At 55.4% G+C, this 19,308-nt stretch overlaps 1 protein-coding gene across 1 annotated transcript in view; it reads left to right on the plus strand.

Annotated features, from left to right (window-relative positions):
• Nucleotides 1–357: 357 nt before the first annotated feature.
• Nucleotides 358–19,308, plus strand: part of IUM83_19868 (uncharacterized protein) — a gene marked incomplete at both ends in the record, with an annotated part of 35,459 nt that continues 16,508 nt past the window's right edge. Inside the window, 3 exons of the mRNA XM_067944936.1 lie at nucleotides 358–1,173; nucleotides 1,307–1,367; nucleotides 1,595–2,061. Coding sequence (XP_067783180.1) covers nucleotides 358–1,173; nucleotides 1,307–1,367; nucleotides 1,595–2,061 — 1,344 coding nt within the window. The remainder of the gene's footprint in view (nucleotides 1,174–1,306; nucleotides 1,368–1,594; nucleotides 2,062–19,308) is intronic.

Genomic DNA, 19,308 nt, shown 5'->3' on the forward strand with positions numbered 1-19,308 from the left:
ACGCTTAACATGTGATCTTGTTCCATCAAGAACCTTTCTCGAGCTGGTCAATACACATCGCGTGGACGACCCAGAGACCTTCTCAGCGCTGAGCGGCAACTCATGACTCGCCGTCACAACGCGTTTTGGTCGTTTGACCACAGACAGCAGTAGTGGCGCACCACGTCCACGCCAGGGCGCAGCCCACTTCGTTCCACAGCACCCCGTGCTAGCGATCGCCCACCGGCGCCTCCCACTTCGGTGCCCCAGTACTTCGCAGAGTATCGCCTACGGCACGGCTCGCTTCGCGAGAAGGCAGCTCACCTCGAGCGATGGCCCAACCGCCTATGCGGGCTAACGACGAGCCCATGGCGAGCTTTGAAGAAGGCCAAGTCGACTACGAGGAGTCCCACATGGGTTCCCCCGCATCGAGAGGGCTGCGCCTCGCTCGCCGAGCCGTGGTGGCGCTTCTCGCGCGCCATTGCCGCAACGCGGGACCGGGACACCCGCAACGATTCGCTCCCCGAGCCGCGCCGCTACTCCTCCGGCGCCGTCCCCGAACCGTCGTGGCGACGCGCGCTCAGCGCAAGAGCTCCTTTGCGGACTCCAAACGCATTCTCGGATCGTCCGCTCGGCCTTGCCGAACTGCGGGAGTTCATTAAGCCGCGGTACTCGCCACTCCGTGACCTCGGCGTCCCCGCAGAGGGTTCCATCGGTACCAACGACTTGGACGAAGCTCAGGTCGAGCACCTCGTGGCGCAGATGAACTTGCCACCGCGGTCCCAGCGCTCTGAGCTCCGACCTTTGCTCGCCACCGGGCGCGCGGAATATAACTTCCAGCCCCGCGACCCGGTCGAGGCCGTGCGTCAAGCTGCGACGCAGAACCTGACGTTGTACGTCATTGGGCCTTCGGACCGTACGCCGGAAGAGTTCGCGTTGCGGACTTCGCTCCGCGAGCGGCTTCTCATTCCCCAGGCCACTACGGTGGCAGAGAGTCACGAGCTTCTGCGACTCCAGGGCCTGCGCCAGTCCGTGCCGCAGATGCGGACGTACCGCGTGGTGCTCAACCCGAGCGAGGGCCCCACGGTGCATGATGCTCAGTTCGAGCTCTGGGCTGAGGGCAGCCGTCATCTACCTTCGATGGAAGCTCTCAGAGCAAGTTTCAGTGAAGTGAATGTCCGCGTTGAACACCGAGTACGTGAATATCTGCGCCAAGCACAACCTGCCTGCTGGCTTCCGGTCTCATTCGCGGGTAGGTGCAGTGCACCACACTCCTTTGAGCACACCAGCTTCTCCTCATCGCGAGAGAGGAGTAGCTGTGGCTCAGGGTCAGCCCCGAAGCATTGTAGCCGACCCAGCAGCTTCCCAAGCTATTGCCGGGAAGCGCGGTACGACCAGCGTGCCGGCCTTGAACCCTCCGGGCGCTGGTGATCAAGCTGATCAAAAGCGCCCACGACGTCTGGGCAGTCTTGGCGGAGGGGTGTCTCAAACGCCATGCGTTTTCCGAATCCGGGTACCCTCGCCACTTTACCAGATACTGGTTTTGACCGCAGCATCGCCGTTTCGCCAGTAGGCGCTCTACATGATAGTGGAGGTTCCCCTGCTCATCGAGCAGCGCCGGAGGCGGGCGCGCTGTCGCCGAATCGGGAACCGGTTAACGGAGGAGAGGCTCGTAGGATCCACCCTCGCTACGAGGAGTTCCATGAGCACGTCGACAACGTTGACCGGCGTCTAAGTCGATGCTTTGACGACGTCACGGCGCTGAAGCAGCGGGTGGATTGGAGCCAGGTTCCCGACGAGGTATGGGACCGCTTCCGAGGTCTTGAGCAGGTTGCTCTTGACGAGGAGGACTGGATTCGGTTCCTTCGCTCCTGGGAGCATCAGCATGCTGAGCGGGTCGCAGCGCTGGAGCACCAGGTGGTCGATCTTCGCGGTCAGGTCGCACTTCTTGCCCGAATGCAGGGCGCGCCTTCGGTAACTCCCGTGCCGGTGGCACTCTCGTCGACGACACTTGCGCCCGTGTCTTCGACCTCGTCGACCGCGATGCCCGCGCGCCTCCATCCGTGCCTGTGCCGGATCACGGTACGGCTTGAGCAAACCCACGTAGAAGACGGGATGCGTCCGCATCATCTTCGGAAGATTGAGCGTGTACGCTAGGCCTCTCTTGGCCACGACCTTGAAAGGTCCGATGAAGTGCGGGCGCAACTTCGTCTTGAAGACGGCTGGCACTGCATCTGTAAATAGGTTCTTTGCGTTGAGCAACACCAGGTCCCCGTGTGGCGCGCGGGTGAGCGCCTTTTACCGCCCAGGTGTATAGCACGTAGCCACGGGACTGCTCTTCCGGAGAAATACTCCTCCTTCCGGATTTCCCAATGGGGTCAGGCCTCGGAAGCAGCACTACGTACTGCAAACCGAGGTTGACGTGTGACCTTGTGAATCCCTGTTTGTGTCGTTTACCTTCGGTGGGACGGAATTCACCGGTTGAGTTGTTTTCACTATGAAGAGGCCTTGAGTGCAGAGCGCTTACGTTACTTCAAACAGCAAGTCTCCACGACCGGGGGGGGCAAAATCACAGGTAAGCCTTCCTAGATAACCAAAAATACAGAGAGTTAATATGCAAATATACAGCCGCTACTTATTCTTTTGGACCTTTGAGCGGAGGGGGGGGGGGGTACACCAGTCTACTTGAGTTTCCTCCGGATCACTCGTCAAACCCGAAAGCACCCTTCACTCACGCGCACCAGCTCCCACAAGGAGATAATTAACTCCAAGCAGAAGACTTTGAGAAAGCTCAACTCCAAAAGGAGGGAAACCTTCAGTAAAAAAAATATACAATCGATTGGATCCAGGGGTGACTACTACACAACCTCCTAGAAACGCAGTTAGTCTGAAATATGGGTCCTCCAGAAGGAGGACCAGCAACTGGAATATAAAATAGGACAGGCCACTCCGAGGCGCGCGTCGCCCGATCACCGCCTAACTTGGTCTTAGCCTTTGGGAGAGTTCCACGGCGGTAATCGCGGTCACGACGCATCCAAACGCAGGTCTCGCAGCTTAGGGCCGCCGGCAGGGTTGGTTCCTCCGGGCAAAGCTTGTTCCTCTCACTGCTTGACAGCACCACTTCGTCCCTAGGGACTCCACAGCACTTGCGCTCTTCTCGGGAAAATTGAACTCTCTGATTATCTAGTCTGTTAGGCATGTGTACCTACAATCTCTCTGGAAGCAGTCATTTTATCTTGAATTCACTATGACCGGGTGTGGCGTAATCACGTCGCACGTCGAGCAGGTCATGGATCCTGCAGGAATCTGGTCGGTGCATAACATATCATGGTCGGTCGTCTTGGTCGGTCATTAATATCTTGGATGGACATACTTGAAAGTTGGAAGGACTTCCTGGGTACATCTCCGGACTTTTTGGGTACAAATCAGATGGCGACTGGTCGCATGTGGTTGCTCCGTTGGGAGGTCGGCATTCGGAGCCTGGCGTTCGGAGTTTTCTTCGTCTGGAGTCAGGAGACTGGGGATTCTGGAGATGATTTGCACTCAGTATACTTCATCGTCATGCGTTCTCGGGCAGCCTCCTTCCGGACTCCACCTCCACTTGCTCAGGCTCTCGACTTGTTCGTGTCCCTCCTCTCCGCCATGGTTGACGATCTCCAGCGTCGCATGTCTTTTTCTGGACCAATCCCAGGCGGGGTTACCGGATAGGCGCTTGGGCAATTACTGTGGAATCGCTTCGTGTCACCCGACCTCATAATTGTCAACATTGCCTCTGCCTTCGGCATCTGTATTTTCGTTTTGCTTGTTCTGGCTTTCAGCCATTGCGTCACGCACGTGTCGTAAGACACTTAGACGTGTTGACAGACAATCGCCAACCTGCTTACGAACAGTAGGCGGGCTGACTTCAGCAAGCCGATCGGATAGGTCGACCATCTCTCCCCCACCAAGCCCGGAGCCACAGCGTGGCGGGGTCAAGGGACATGGACCAGACCGTTAACGGAAAACGGCGAATAGCCTGTGGAGGTATGTACAACGTTGCTCAAGGCAAACTCGACGAGCGGAAGCATAGTGCTCCAACGCTTCGGCGATTCAGCACAAATGCTGCGGAGAATGTCCTCCACGACGCGATTCACACGCTCTGTTTGATTATATATAGGTCTGCGGATAGTCCGCCGTCGACATATCTAGCGTGGTGCCAAGGACCGCAAAGGCCGCGCTCCAGAAGTGGTCCGTAAACCGGGGATCTCGGTCCGAGACAATCGACTCCGGGAGTCCGTGTTGCCGAAACATGCGATCCTAGAACAGTGTTGCTGTACCTTTACCATCAATGGTGTCCGGCACAGCCGCGAGATAAGCCATCTTGCTCAGCCGGTCCACGAAAACCACGACGCCAGTGTTGTCTGCCGTGTCTGCCGGCAGACCAAACACGAGTCCATACTCATGGGACGGCAGCGGCGCCGCCGCATGAGGTGATGACTTCACCCGCTGACACGTCTCGCACGTGCACACATAATTACTAGCCCACTTCTACATCTTCGGCCACCAGTAGTGGGCGCTCACCGGGCTGTAGGTCTTCTCACGGCCAAGATGATCGCTCAGTGGGGTGTCATGCTCCTCATAGAGGATACGGTACTTCAAAACCTCCACATGAGGGATAACCACGCGAGGTGTGTCCTTGGGGCCCGTGTTGTAAAACAACAGGCCTCCATCGAGGGTGTAGCAATGCAATCGCGCGCGCAGCCGCGCCGACACCCCGAAGCCCAAGTCTTCAAACTCCTTGCTCCCCAGAGCCTTTAACAGCGCAACACACGTGTCATCCTTTGCATAAGCCGCACGGATTTGATCCGGAAGTGACGAAATCACCGTCGTGATGTGAGCGATCTCATAGTCCAGCCTGCGCGACTGAGCGTCCGCGAGGACATTTTACCTGACAGGCTTGTACTTCACCTCGAAGTTATATTCTGCGAAGAAGGAAAGCCACCTGGTCATCCTCTGCGAGAGGTGAGGTGACTGAGTCGCAAAGCGTAACGACGCGTGATCCGTGTAGGCCACGAACGGCTGAAAGCCCAACGGGTGAACCCTGGACTTGACGAGCGCATACTTCATCGCAAGTAGTGCTTTGTCATGGACTGGGTAGTTCTTCTCAGCTGCCTTGAGCTGTCGAGACTCAAATGCGACCACACACTCGCGCCCCTCGGCGTCTGCTTGTAGCAGAGAACAGCCGATGGTAAAGTCTGATGCGTCACATACGACACTAAACGGACGAGCGGGGTCTTGCAGTTCCAGAATAGGCGCATGAAGCAGGCTAGCTTTAATCGTGTCAAACGCATCTTGATGCTCGGTCTCCCAACGCCAGTCTGTATCCTTCTTCAGAAGGTTGGACAACGGCCGAGCCATCTCAGCGTAATTCTCACTGTACTTGTGCAAGTAATTGGCGAGGCGAAACCACTTGGGAAGGTCCGTCTGGTTCATGGGAACCGACCAGTCAACAATGGCCTTGACCTTGACCGGGTCGGCCCGCAGGCCTCACTTCCCCATGAAGAACCCTAAGAAGTGTATCTCTTTCGCATCGAAGATGCATACTTGGCGCGCTTTGCTGAGAAGGACAAGGCTTATGAGGCTGAGGCAAAGAAAAAAGCAGCGATATCCGCCCGGGAGTGCCGTTTCGAGGCTATTTTTGTTATCGAATCTGACTCCGAGGGTGATTAAGGGATTGGATAAACTCGGATAGCTTTGTATCCGTTAAATAAAAAGGCCATCGGTAGTCAACAAAATAAACATTAGTATGACAAGACTAAAACTAGTATGACAAGACTAAAAGAACTAGGACAAGAACTAAGTATTTTAACAAAACAAAAAGTACTGGAGTAAAAATGAATGGCGAAGAGGCTCACAATTGATTTGGCTGGACAGGAAGCTGTGAGCGCACAGTTTATTTTTTCCTTTCCAATGGCATCACAGGTAACGTCTCAACGACCCTCACTTCAAGAGCTATTGCAAGGTGGAATTGCGACATCTACGCATGTGATTAAGAAGGAAACCAGGGATGTCTACGCATCCTACTTTAAGAAGTTTTGCGATTTCTGCATCGCAAATAAATACCCGGATCCGGCTATGATGCGCAATCACGAGCTTCCCTCTCTTCTTGTTGCATTCATGGAAAGTGTATTCGTCTCTAGTGCTGTATCTAACGAGACTGTCGAGAAGATAAGAGCTGCCGTTGCAAACTACTACAGTAGTCACGAGTGTCGTGACACCGCCGGTCCAGACAAGTGGATGGTGGTCACCGATGAGAATGGAATTAAGTACGGTCTGGGAAACCCAGCAAAAGACTCGCTTGATCGGCAGTTCATGCGCGGACTCAAGAAGTGCAAAAGTGCGGAGTTTACTCAGCGCCAAGCCAAGCCTGTTTCGCTGGACATGCTTAGCGTTCTGCACAGCCATTTGCCGAGTACAGAAGGATTCACGGAAGCGAGTCGCTTGTTGTAACGGGGTTACACGCACAAGTGGCTACACGCCACTTGTGATTTTTAACAGACAACATATCTGTTAAAAGTTTTAGATACTTCCTCGCCTTGGTGTAAGACACACCAATGAATACATTGAAGTGGACCACCACAATGAGTGGTCCACACATACCCAAAGATCCTATTGGTAGAAAGCAGCATCTTTCTACCAATTAGAGACGTGCATATTGGCGGGCTCTGACAGCCAGCCGCTGTCAACCCCTATAATATATGATAAACAGTTTTAGCAGATTTAGGAGGTAGATCAATTTACAAACAATACAGTTCTCATTTTACCTTAACTAAGCTACTTGGAGTCTTTATTTGATTTATATTATACTTGTGCACTCAAGTATAATTAACACAAGTTATTACCTACGCTTCCTCATACACGAAGCGCAACGTGTAAGCGAAAGTAGTGAGTCAAGTTAGACCCACTACACCTGGTAGCACTTTGTAGTCCGTGCAATGACCGACTGCTTGACGTTTGTACGAGGTGTACGAACGCGGAGCCGAGAACCACATGAGGACGGAGGTGCCCACGGAGAGCTCCAACACGCCTGCAACGCATGCTGCACGCGCTGACTGCCCCCACCTGTCTGACCCAGAGTGGGAGGCCCTTCAACGACTGTCAACAGTCATTGGAGAAGCGGCGATAGCTACGATGCTGCGTACGCTATCGCCGACAGAACAACATGGTGTTGCTCTGTGATTCATCATGAAGGAGCAGCGTGACGCTGCTTCCTCAGTGACGGCGTCGTCAGGGACGACACCGCGTGCTCAATCATTAAAATTGAGCGTAACCAATTACATAGGAAGAGAGGGCGAGCCTCTCCTCCGATGGCTTGTCGAGCTCGACACAGCCATTGCGGCTCTACGCATCGTTGACCCGTTGTCACAGGTTGCGTTCGCCATGTCTTGCCTTGGCGGACGCGCAAGGAGTTGGGCGTATGGGCGCCGACTCTCTCATCCTACGTGCTTCAGCACGTACGAAGCATTCAAAGCGGAGCTCAGACAAGCGTTTGAGCCCCCGCAAAACGAGTTCCGGTCGAGGGCGGAGTTTCTCAACCTACCGCTGGGTAAGCACGACGTCCATGCTTACGCGCAGCGTGCACGGTACTTGGTCTCGAACATCGTGACTAATCCAATTGACGAGCCGACTAAAGTCGTCACGTTCATGAAGGGACATAGAGATGGGTCCGTCAATACCTATCTCTTCGGAGAGTACCCGAGTACTCTCGAAGCTGCAATCACCCTTGTCATGCAAGAAGAGTTTAGCCTGCGACAGGCTAAACTCCATGCAAATGTGCCGAGGCCGCAACCGCGCCCGGTAGTGAAGACGGTAGGTCCGGAACCCATGGACCTCTCGAACGCAACAACCGCTGGCTACCAGCACCAATGAGGCAATGTACGATGCTTCCGTTGCGGAAGGATCGGTCACTTTGCACGGGAGTGCACAGCTCCCACGCCCCCTGGAGGTGGCCGTCGTGGCGATGCTAGGCATCGCCGCGGACCAACAAAAAACGCGAACATCCAGTAGGCGCGGGGCGCCCTACTGGTAACGCAGTCAGGCGTGCCGACATCGAACACACGACACTGAGGACTGCAGCGCCCAGTGAGATTAGCTCTCGCTGCAAGAAACAAGACAGGTCGAATCTAGTCATCTTGAAAGTATACTCGAAGAGAACGAGTGACTCTCTTTGAGCTTTGGTAGATTCGGGCGCGTCGAACACCTTTGTTCGACTACGAAGCCTGCCGAAACTTGACTTCGAGGAGGTACATGTACCCCGAAGTCTTCTGGAAGTGCGACTGGCAACAGGTGCCATCGTGAAGACCGAGAAGCACACGCTCGTGCGCCTCGGTCGCGAGAGCGGAACAGAGAGCGATGGCCCTGTTACCGCAGCGCACACACCAGCAGGTGCGCGCGGCTCGCCAGTCGAGACAACGTTTAATGCTGCTGTCCCGGAGTGCCCAGGGAGTGCGCGAGGGCGCGCACAAGTACGACCAACGTCGGCAATGCTGCCGACGTCAGAAGAAAAAAGATGTGCTGGCTCCGGGAGCCAACACTCAAATCAAGTGTGTAAGGGACAGTCCCTGACCCGATGAGGTCAGGTCGACGACGAAGCGTCGGCTCCTGGAGCCGACGCACCCTCGGTCATGAGGGGATCCGCCAATGAATGGCGTCGATGTGACAAACGCGTGCCAACTCCGGGAGTTGACGCTGCAAACAGTGCGGACGGTTGCAACGTACCGCACTGACGCAATTTGCATGCTGTCGTGCAGCCGGGCTGCACGGCGAAGCGCCATGCGATCAAGCCGGGCTTGATATCGCGCGCCCCTAGACAGAGTCTGCCGGCGAAGGAACACATTTCCGTGCAGCCGGGCTGCACGAAGGAACATGCGGTCAAGCTGGGCTTCATGCCGCGCGCCCGCGGACAGTGTCCGCCGGTGAACAACTGTCCACGGCCGGGCCTGGACCAGAAGAACAACTGTGCGGAGCCGGGCTCCGCACAACAGGAAGGCGGCGCATGCGGAGAACGCTGCGCAAGTCTCGGTCCGGGACCGAGACGCTACAAGAACTGTCTGCCGGGTAGACAGAGGCGGTGACGCCGGGTGTTGAGACGCTGAACGTCTTGACGCGTACCGATACTGGATTCCAGTATCGTGAGATGGAACTCGCTAATCCTCCGACGAGGGCGTCGGAGTTGACTTCGCTTCCAGTCATGAGCTGGAAGCGCTTCACGCGCGACTTGCACGATGGACGCATCGAGCAGGTCTGCGTTCTTTCGAACAGCGAAAGAACGGAAAGCGAGAGCGAAGAGCTGAGGCAGCTCTTCATGGGAAGTACCACTGAGAGTGAAGACTCTCGGTGCGAAGCGAGAGCGCTTCGAGGAACAAGGCTGGGACTCGGTGAAGTCGAGTCCCTATTACGAATTGTTGAGGGAGTACAAAGACGTACTCCCGGAAGAGATTCCTGCGGAGCTTCCGTAGGATAAGGGCATTCAGTACGTGATTGATCTCGTGCCGGGCACGAAGTATTGTGTCACGCGGCAGTGGACGCTGCCGCGAGAGCAAGTAAAAACAAGCGACGACTTCTCGTAAAGCAGGACGAGTGCGGGAATCGAAGTCCCCGCACAGTGCTCCGACGTTCTGTGTCAAAAAGCCACAGGGTGGATGGTGCATCGTCCATGCCTACAACAAGCTGAACGATGCGACGGTACCGGCGCAGACGCCGATACCACGAAAAGATGTTATCATCGATTCGATGGCCGGGACCACCGTTTACAGTGCTCCCGACTTGCGAGATGGATTCTATCAGATCCTAATGCGTGAGAGCGACATCCCTCTCACGGCGGTGAGCACGCCAAGCGGCATGTCGTAGGAGTGGCTAGTGATGCCGCAGGGACTCAAGAACGCCCCTGCGACCTTCAACAGGTGCGTGACGCACTTGTTGCGCTCAGTGCGTGACTTCGCACCGAGCTACTTCGATGATGTGTTCATCCACAGCCGGGCTGTGGACGGGAAGACTGACGTAGAGATGCACAGGGTGCACCTCCGGAAGCTACTTGAGCTTATGCGAAAGCATAAGCTCTACGCGAACCTGAAGAAGTGTATCTTCGGGGCGAGCGAGATATTCGTCCTCGGGTGTCTCGTAGGGAAGAATGGTGTTCGCCCTGCCCCGGAAAAGGTCAGGGTGATCAAGGAATGGCCAACGCCTTCAAATGTCAAGGAACTGAGGCATTTCCTTGGCTTGGCCACATACTTGTGCAAGTACTTGGAAGATTACGCGGGCAAGATTCGCCCCCTGTCACAGCTCCTCAAGAAGAAAGCTGTGTGGAATTGGACAGCCGATTGCCAAAAGGCATTCGATGCAGTCAAGCGGGGCTCGACTGAGGCGCCGATCTTGGCAGTGGCTGACCAAGATCGCCCATTTCACGTCGTGTGTGATGCATCCGATGTCGCTATCGGATGCGCGTTGATGCATCATGATAACGAAGGCTGTGGTCGTCGCGTCTACTACCAATCGCGTCAGCTGAAGCCAGCTGAGCGCAACTATCCAGTACATGACAAGGAACTCCTTGCCATGAAATACGCACTCGCAAAGTTCCGAGTGTATTTGCTTGGAAGTAGACAATTTGTGGTCTACACCGACCACGCTTCACTGCGCACCGCAGTGAAGTCGCCACACATATCACAGAGAATGGCGAGATGGCTCTCATTCTTTGCGGAGTATAACTTCCGGGTCGAATACAAACCCGGAAGATTGAACGTGGTGGCCGACGCGTTATCACGTCGGCCGGACTATGCAGAAGCTGTTGACGTCAATGCCATTGACGCCATGCGATCGAGCAAACCCACATCGTCCCTGTTGGACGATGTGAAGGCCGCGTACGCGCCCGACGTGGACACGAAGCTCTTGCTGGCCTATGGCACAGCGCCTTCTGACAAGTCCCGTCAGAAGCTGCCCAAGCACCTTCGAGCGCGTGCACACCGCTTTCGTGTGCACGACGGACTACTGCTTTACAATGCAGTCGACGACAACGCGATCGCGTTGTCGTGCCGAATGACCATGGCCTGCGACTCAGGATCATGTACGAATATCATGATGCCCCGACGGCGGGACATCTCGGACGTGAGAAGACATACGTCCTTCTCACGCGCGACTTCTACTGGCACCACCAGTACAAGTGGGTGCGCAAGTACATCCGTGCTTGCGAGGTATACCAACGCGTAAAGCCTGCGCCATTCGCGCAGGCTCCTTTACAATCACTACCGACTCCGTCGGAGTGTTGGAAGTCCATGTCTTTGGACTTCATCTTTGGTCTTCCCCCGGACAGCGGAGGGAATACCGGTGTTGTGGTCTTCGTCGACCGCTTCAGCAAGATGGTACATCTTGCTGCGGTGCCGGCAGAGGTGACCGCGAAGCAGACGGCCCGTCTGTTCGTCGACATGGTGTTCAAACACCATGGCATGCCGACCGACATCGTGTCGGACAGAGACCCGCGCTTCACAGCGAACCTGTGGCAAAAAGTGTTTACACTTCTTGGAAGCCAGCTTTCAATGTCGACTGCGGATCATCCGCAGACGGACGGCCAAACCGAGCGCGTGAACCGCGTGCTCGTCGACATTCTGAAGAGCTACGCTCACTCGTTCCAATACTGGGGCGAGTGCTTATCGATGACAGAGTTCGCCATCAACAACTCGGTGCATGCCTCGACCGGGCATACACCGTTCTACGTGAATGGCATGCTGCATCCACGACTGCCGAGTTTACTCGAAGTGGTGGCTCCCACTTTAATCTACGACTGCAGCCCAGCAGCCACAGAAAGCCGCTGACACCGTGCAGGTGTCAGCTGCATTTAATGAGAAATAAAACGCAAAGGTCTGCGCAGGACGCAGACTCATGCTTCTTTTTAGGACAAGACGAACGAGTCGGTGCAGGGCACAGACGCTGCAAACAACAAGGATCACGGGTCTGTGCAGGGCACAGACACCATCAAGAACCACGCAGAGGTCGGACCTCTAGCGGTGAGCGAGCTGAATAACTTCAGCTCGGATGCATCGATTTCATTAACAAAAGACAAGCCGTAATTCGGTTTGCCCAAGATGCAATAGCAGCTTCTGTTGATCAACAGAAGCTGAACGCAGACAATTTCAGCAGGGGCAACACAAATGAATTCAAAGTCCCTTCATTGGTTCTGTTAGCTACACAAAACCTGCTTAAACATGCAGTTTTGGATTTCGGAGCAAGTAAGTTTGCTCCGCGCTTCACCGGGCCGTTCACTGTGTTGACACGACGGCAACGCTCACACACTAGACATACCGTCTAGCATGCGCCTCCATCCGACCTTTAACGTCGGTCGGCCGAAGCCGTACCTCCAGCACGAGCCACCTAGCTCGGCTGACCCGAAGCCTCGGCAGAAGCGGAAGCCTTGGCCTCGGCGACGAGCAGCCTCTCCTCCAGCGCGCGGACGCGCTGGAGCAACTCCTTCATCCGGGTCCCCAACTCGACCTGGATATTCGAGGCGGTCTGCGAGACCGCCGCGACCTGAGCCTTCTGGTTCGCCAGCTCCTGCTTCACAGCGGCGAACTCAGCGCCCTGAAGACGCTCCATGGCAGTCACCCGGTCGTGGAGAGGCGCGAACTGATCAGCCCAGGGCTGATCATACCCGGGGCGTGTTCCCACCCCCACCACCGCCGATTCGTGACGCCCGCGGCTCAACCCGCTGGAATGTTGAGCGGATTGTTGACCATAGTATCCCGAAAACGAACCCTCAAGGGGCTCGTTTTCGTATTCGTTGGAGAGGATTTCCTCCCCATCAAGATACATGGGAGCCGCGGAACGTCTTGCTGGAGGACGTTCCGGAAATGGTGAGGGCGTATGAAGAGCAGTACGCGCTGGCGCAGCGGAAGTAGTGCGAGCGCTGCGGTCATCGCTAGCGCCCGAACCCTCACGTGCTATGAACTTAGCACGGAGCTCTTTGAGACTCTCGGGCACACGGAACGACGTGTACCCGTTCTGGTCGCGGTCGCTCAAGCGGACCGCGCCTGGGAAGCACTTCGTGCACTGAAAGCCCTCGGGCACAGCGCACGGCACATTTGCCTCCTCAGCAGCAACGTGGAGCTGCTCCAACTTTCCACGCTTCGGGTACGTCTCGAAGCGATCACGCGCTTGCTTAATCAGATCACGGTAAGCATTCAGCTTCTTGATGAAGTTCTCAACAAAGGCGTTCCAGCTTTGACAAAGTGCCTGCCATTCGGGCCCTTTGCTGCGAGAAGAGGTCTTCTTGCTTTGAAACCATCGGAGCTCATGAAAGAGTCCGATGTAGTAATCGCGCCTTTGATGCGTTTCCGCATCAAAGTGCAGCTCGGCAGCCACAGCGTCATCTTTGATGGCGCTGCATACGTACAGCGGCACCTCATTCGGAGGTACCGAGTTCCCATACCGGTCCGAGATCTCGGACGCGGACGGCATCCACGGAGAGCCCCAGCGGAAGCGAGTGGGGTATCGCTTTCAGTTCGCGAACGCTTCGAGCTCGAGGCGTCCGATTCGTCCCCTTCACGCGGGCGAAAATTATTAGCGTGGGGGTCGAGCGACTAGCTTGACACTGAATCTTTGCGCTTTGAGGACGAGTCCTTCTCGTCCTCCATGTCTTCACCGTCGTCGCCGAAGTCGACGACGTCGCTATGCCTCGCAGTCTGGCGCTCGAAGTAGTCGTCGATGGAGAAATTACCGTCCACCGCCTTCGAGTTTTTCTTCTCTTGGGGCGCGCTCATCGTTGAATGAGCGCGGGTTTCTTCTCCGAACGCGGAGAATTGACGAATGCTCAAGTCAGAGATTGACATGCGGGGATCCCGCGCGTCTAACGTTAAGGGGGGATGGTGTAACGGGGTTACACGCACAAGTGGCTACACGCCACTTGTGATTTTTAACAGACAACATATCTGTTAAAAGTTTTAGATACTTCCTCGCCTTGGTGTAAGACACACCAATGGATACATTGAAGTGGACCACCACAATGAGTGGTCCACACATACCAAAAAAACTATTGGTAGAAAGCGGCATCTTTCTACCAATTAGAGACGTGCATATTGGCGGGCTCTGACAGCCAGCCGCTGTCAACCCCTATAATATATGATAAACAGTTTTAGCAGATTTAGGAGGAAGATCAATTTACAACAATACAGTTCTCATTTTACCTTAACTAAGTTACTTGGAGTCTGAAGAAGGTCGTAGTTGGGTCTTGCACTGGTTGACTTGGTCGTAGACACCGCCGAGGCTTGGGGCCAGGCGAGGAAGGTCACTTGGGGGGGGGGGGGGTTGAATCGAAATTCTGAAGTGATTGGAATGTTGGAGGTTACACCCTAGGATAGTGCTAAAGACACGTGGCCATGCGTCCTATCAACTAGTGCGTCTAATCAACCATCATTCTACACTACTCGTCCAATTAACCTACTCGTCTAATCAACGTGTGGTCGTATTGGACCGGTTCGGGTACCTCGGAACTGGTACAGTGTACCAAGGTTCAGTACCCTGCAACACGCCCCCTCAATGCGAACACGCGTGAACGCCGAGCGCAGCCGTCAAGTCCTTCTGGCGTGGTCCGGCAAGTCCCTTGGTCATGATGTCGGCCAGCATGGTGGCAGTCTCGCAGTACTCGACGATCACTTCGCCGCGCTTGACTTCGTCGCGGATGTGATGGTACTTGATGCTGATGTGCTTGGCGCGGCCATGGTTGACGGGGTTCTTGGTCATCTTGATGCACGACGAGTTGTCTTCGAAAATCTTCAACTCTGGCGTGACTCCGCTCGCAGCAACTAGGATCTCGCTCAGCAGCTTGTGCACCCACTTGCCTTCTTGAATCGCCAAACTCAGTGCGATGTACTCGGCCTCATTTGTCGATAGTGACACACTTGACTGCTTCGTGGAACCCCATGAGATCGGTCCACCGGCGACTTGGAACAGGTAGCCCGACGTAGACTTGCGATCACTAAGATCACCAGCCCAGTCGGCATCCGAGTAACCTTGACAGTCGATGTCCTTGCCCGGCGAAAAACGGATTCCGTGCGACTTGGTCCCTTGAAGGTAGCGAAAATGCGCTTGACCGCAATTCAGTGCTCGACTTGCGGATTCTCCATGACGCGTGACACGTAACCAACTGCGAACGCAATATCCGGGCGAGTCGATGTCATCAAGTGCATGAGTGCACCGACCGCCTCGCGAAATGGCGCGTCCAACTTGGTCATGGCGTCGCTTGAAACTAGCTTCATGCTGATGTCGACCGGACTTGCAGCGGATTTGCAGTCTTGCATGCCGAAGCGCTCCAGGATGTCGTTGATGTAGCGAGCTTGGCTGAGCGTAACACTACCATCCGCGTTGTCGACCACCTCGATCCCGAGGATGAAGGAACACTTGCCACTGTCGGTCATTTCAAACCACGACTTGAGTTGGCGCTTGACTTCCGCGATCATTTCCGCCGAACTTCCGGTCACCAAGATGTCGTCCACGTAGACCAGCAGCAGAACGCATTCGCCGTCGACGACCTTGACGTAGAAGCATGGGTCGTAGCTTGAGACGCGAAAACCGATGGAGCGCACATACTCGTCGAAGGTCTCGTTCCAAACTCCCGAAGCTTGCTTGAGCCCGTAAATCGCCTTGAGAAGTTCCACGCAATCGAAACCGTCGTCCAGTTCCACGCCTTCAGGCACGCTGCAGAACACCTTCTCCTTCATCAAGGCGTACAGGAACGCAGTCACCACGTCGAGCTGGTCCATCGGCCACCCGAAGTACTTGGCAACCGCAATGATTATTCGCAGCGTGACGCACTCGACCACGGGCGAAAACGTCTCGGTGTAGTCCCATACTTCTGTACGAAACCTTTTGCGACGAGCCGAGCCTTGAGCCTTGCGCTTGATCTTGAACACCCACTTGGTACCGACTGCGCGCTGGTTGGTGGGCAGTTTGGTGTGGCGAGGCGGGTGAGCGCCTTTTGCCGCCCAGGTGTATAGCACGATGCCACGGGGCCGCCCGTCCGGAGAATTACTCCTCCTTACGGATTTTCCCAATGGGGTCAGACTCCGATAGCAGCACTAGGTGCTCCCAACGGAGGTGGCGTGTGACCTTGTGAATCCCTGTAGGTGTCGTTTATCTTCGATAGAACGAACTTCACTTGGTGAGTTGTCTTCACAATGATAAGGTCTTGAGTGTAGAGCGCTTACGTTACTTCAAACGTAGGTCTCCACGACTGAGGTTGAGATCACAAGCAGATCCTTCCAGCCAAACCTTCAAAATCAGAGAGTTAATATGCAAATATACAAATATACAGCCGCTACTTATTCTTTGGGGGGCCCTTGAGCGGGGGGCCCGTACACCGGTCTACTGGAGTTTCTTCCGGACCACCGGTCGAGTCCGAAAGCACCCTTCCCTCACGCGCACCAGCTCCCGCAAGGAGATAATTAGCTCCAGGCGGAAGACTTTCCAAACGTTCAACTCCAAAAAAGGAGAACAACCTCCGGTCAGACAATATACAATCCTATCACACAGTAGTCAATCAATCGGATCTAGGGGTGACTACACACAACCTCCCAGAAACGCAGTTAATATGAAATGGGACCTCCGAACGAAGGACCAACAACTGGAATATGAAATAGGACAGGTCACCTCGGAGCGCGCGTCGCCCGATCACCGCCTAACTTGGTCTTAGCCTTTGGGAGAGTTCCACGGCGGTATTCGCGGTCACGACGCGTCCAAACGCAGGTCTTGTAGCTTAGGGCCGCCGGCAGGGTTAATCCCCCCGGTCGAGGCTTGTTCCTCTCGCTTACTTGACAGCACACCTCGTCCCTGGGGACGGGGAAGCACTTGCGCCCTTCTTGGCAAATTGAACTCTCTGATTATCTTTTCTTAGGCTTCTGTATCCACTGTTCTCTCTGGAATCAGCTCTTTTATCTTGGTTTCACTATAGTCGGGGCGTGGCGTAATCACGTCGCATGTCGAGCAGGTCATGGATAGGGCAGGAATCTGGTCAGTGCATAACATATCATGGTCGGTCGTCTTGGTCGGTCGTTAACATCTTGGTCGGAGTATACTTGAAACTTGGAAGGCCTTTCTGGGTACAAATCAGGCTGGGACAGGGCGCGACCGGTCGCCCATCGAAGATCTTCGTCCGGAGCCTGGTGTCTGGAATCCTGCGTCCGGGGTCCGGAGACCAATGAGTCTGGAGTTTGACTTGACTTTACTATGGCGGGAGTCTGGACGATCTTGAGCAATCTTCTTCGGCTCTCTGTCTGGACTTGCTTGAGTCTTCTTTCTCGCTTGTGTCTTCGCTCTTCTCTTGTGCTCTTCCGTCGCATGTCTTACGGGCCTGTCGCTGGCCGGGTCACTGAGCAGAGACTTGGGCAAATTTTCTGGAGCCGCTTCGTGTCATTGGCGGCGCGGAAAACACCTCGCAGCCGCATAGACTTGAGTTCGGCGCGAATTGCCTTGCGTCACTGGACTTGGTCTGGTCCGTTCACAGCTTCTTGAAACGTCTTTGGCTCCGCGCTGTCACTTGCTTCCACAGCATTCGCACTTGCACGCCAGAACATGGGTGGGGTCGAGCCGTCTTCATCGTCCTCTTCCGATTTTTCTTCTTGCGCCGCCGTAGATTCACGTTGGTCTTGGTCACCCGACGGACCAGGCGCACTTGCTTCTTCGAGTCCAGCACTGCGACGAGGACGCCGAACATTGTCGCGATCTTGGTTGTCTGGACGCGATTTGCGCTTCCCCGCCTGCGTGAACACCCTTGTGCCGGAGTCGTCGGAGACTTGCATGTCGTCGAAAACGTCGGTAGATCGGTTGACTTCTTCACCATCAGCAGCCTTGGAGTCATCGAAGCTGGACTCATCGAATGTGACATCGCGAGAGTTGACCACCTGCCCCGCCTCGATGTCATCAACTCGATACGCCTTGGAACGCTCCTCGTAACCCATGAAAATTCCTTCACGAGTTTTCGAGTCCCACTTGAGTCGCTTCTCCTTCGGCGTCAACACGTAGGCCTTGCACCCGAAGATCCGCATGTGCTTGACGATGGGCTGGACTTGTAGACGATCTCGAATGGAGTTTTGTCGGGCGACTTGGGTGACGGCAGACGATTCTTGATGTAAATCGCCGTCATCGCTGCTTCCGCCCAGAACGTCTTGTCTAACCCAGCGTAGTGCAGCATGCTGCGGCCGATCGTCACGATGGTTCGGTTGGCGCGTTCAGCCGTCGCGTTGGTTTGGTGCGCATACCGAACCGTGGGCTGCACTTCGATGCCGTGATCTTCGTAGTACGCCAAGAGAGAATTGGTCGCGAACTGCTTGGCTCCGTCATGGCGCACGAACTTCACCCTGGCATCGAATTGTTTCTCCACCTTGGTGATGAATCGGCGCAAGCAGCCTTCACTCTCTGATCTGGCTCGCAGACACAACCCCTACATGCAGCCGTTGGCTTTGTCCGTGATCAGCAGCAAGTAGCGGCTGCCGCCCAGCGACTCTTCCTCCATGGGTCCGCAAATGTCGAAGTGGAGGAACTCGAACGGCTTGTACTTGCGCTTGTTCGGGTTGCTTGGGAAGGGCTTTTGCACCATTTCCCCTTGTTGGCACCCGCGACATTGGCTTGACTTCTTGGATGATGTCGGCATTTTCGCACCCGTCACCATGCCACTTGAGCCCATCTTCCGAAGAACGTCATTCGGCGCGTGACCCAAACGCGCATGAAGATCCATCGCGTTGACCGACGCCTTGGACACCGAATTTGCAGCGCAGCTTGGGACTCGGAGCAAGTAGAGACCGTCGATAAGGTCCGCGGAAGCCACGATTTTCTTCGACTTCTTCTGTGCGATGTGCATTTCAGCACCATCAAACACCACCTTGAACTGTCCGCTTCGGTTGATCTGCGGCACCGAAAGCAGGTTCTTGTTCATGCTTGGGACGTAAAATGCGTCTTGAATGCGGATGTCGCGCTCCTTGCCGTTGGGGAAAGTGACCCGCTGCACCACCGTCCCGACTCCCATGATCTTGGCCGTGTTGCCGATGGCGACCGTGAATTCACCATCGTCGCACACCTTGATGTCGACAAACTTGGCCCTGTCGTTGCAGATGTGGTGCGTGGCACCGCTGTCGATCGCCCATGCGCCTTGAAACTTGTTGGTCCTGGAGACTCCACACTCCATAGAGACCGCGACCGCGACGCAATCGTCATCGCTGTCGTCACGCCACTGGACGTTGTTCGCACCGCGACCAGACCGGCCACGTCGCGCACCTCGCTTCTCCTCCTTCTGCTTGGTCCAGCACTTTTCCATGA

Source organism: Phytophthora cinnamomi (assembly GCF_018691715.1).
Source record: "Phytophthora cinnamomi strain GKB4 chromosome Unknown Contig101, whole genome shotgun sequence".
Lineage (NCBI taxonomy): Eukaryota > Oomycota > Peronosporomycetes > Peronosporales > Peronosporaceae > Phytophthora > Phytophthora cinnamomi.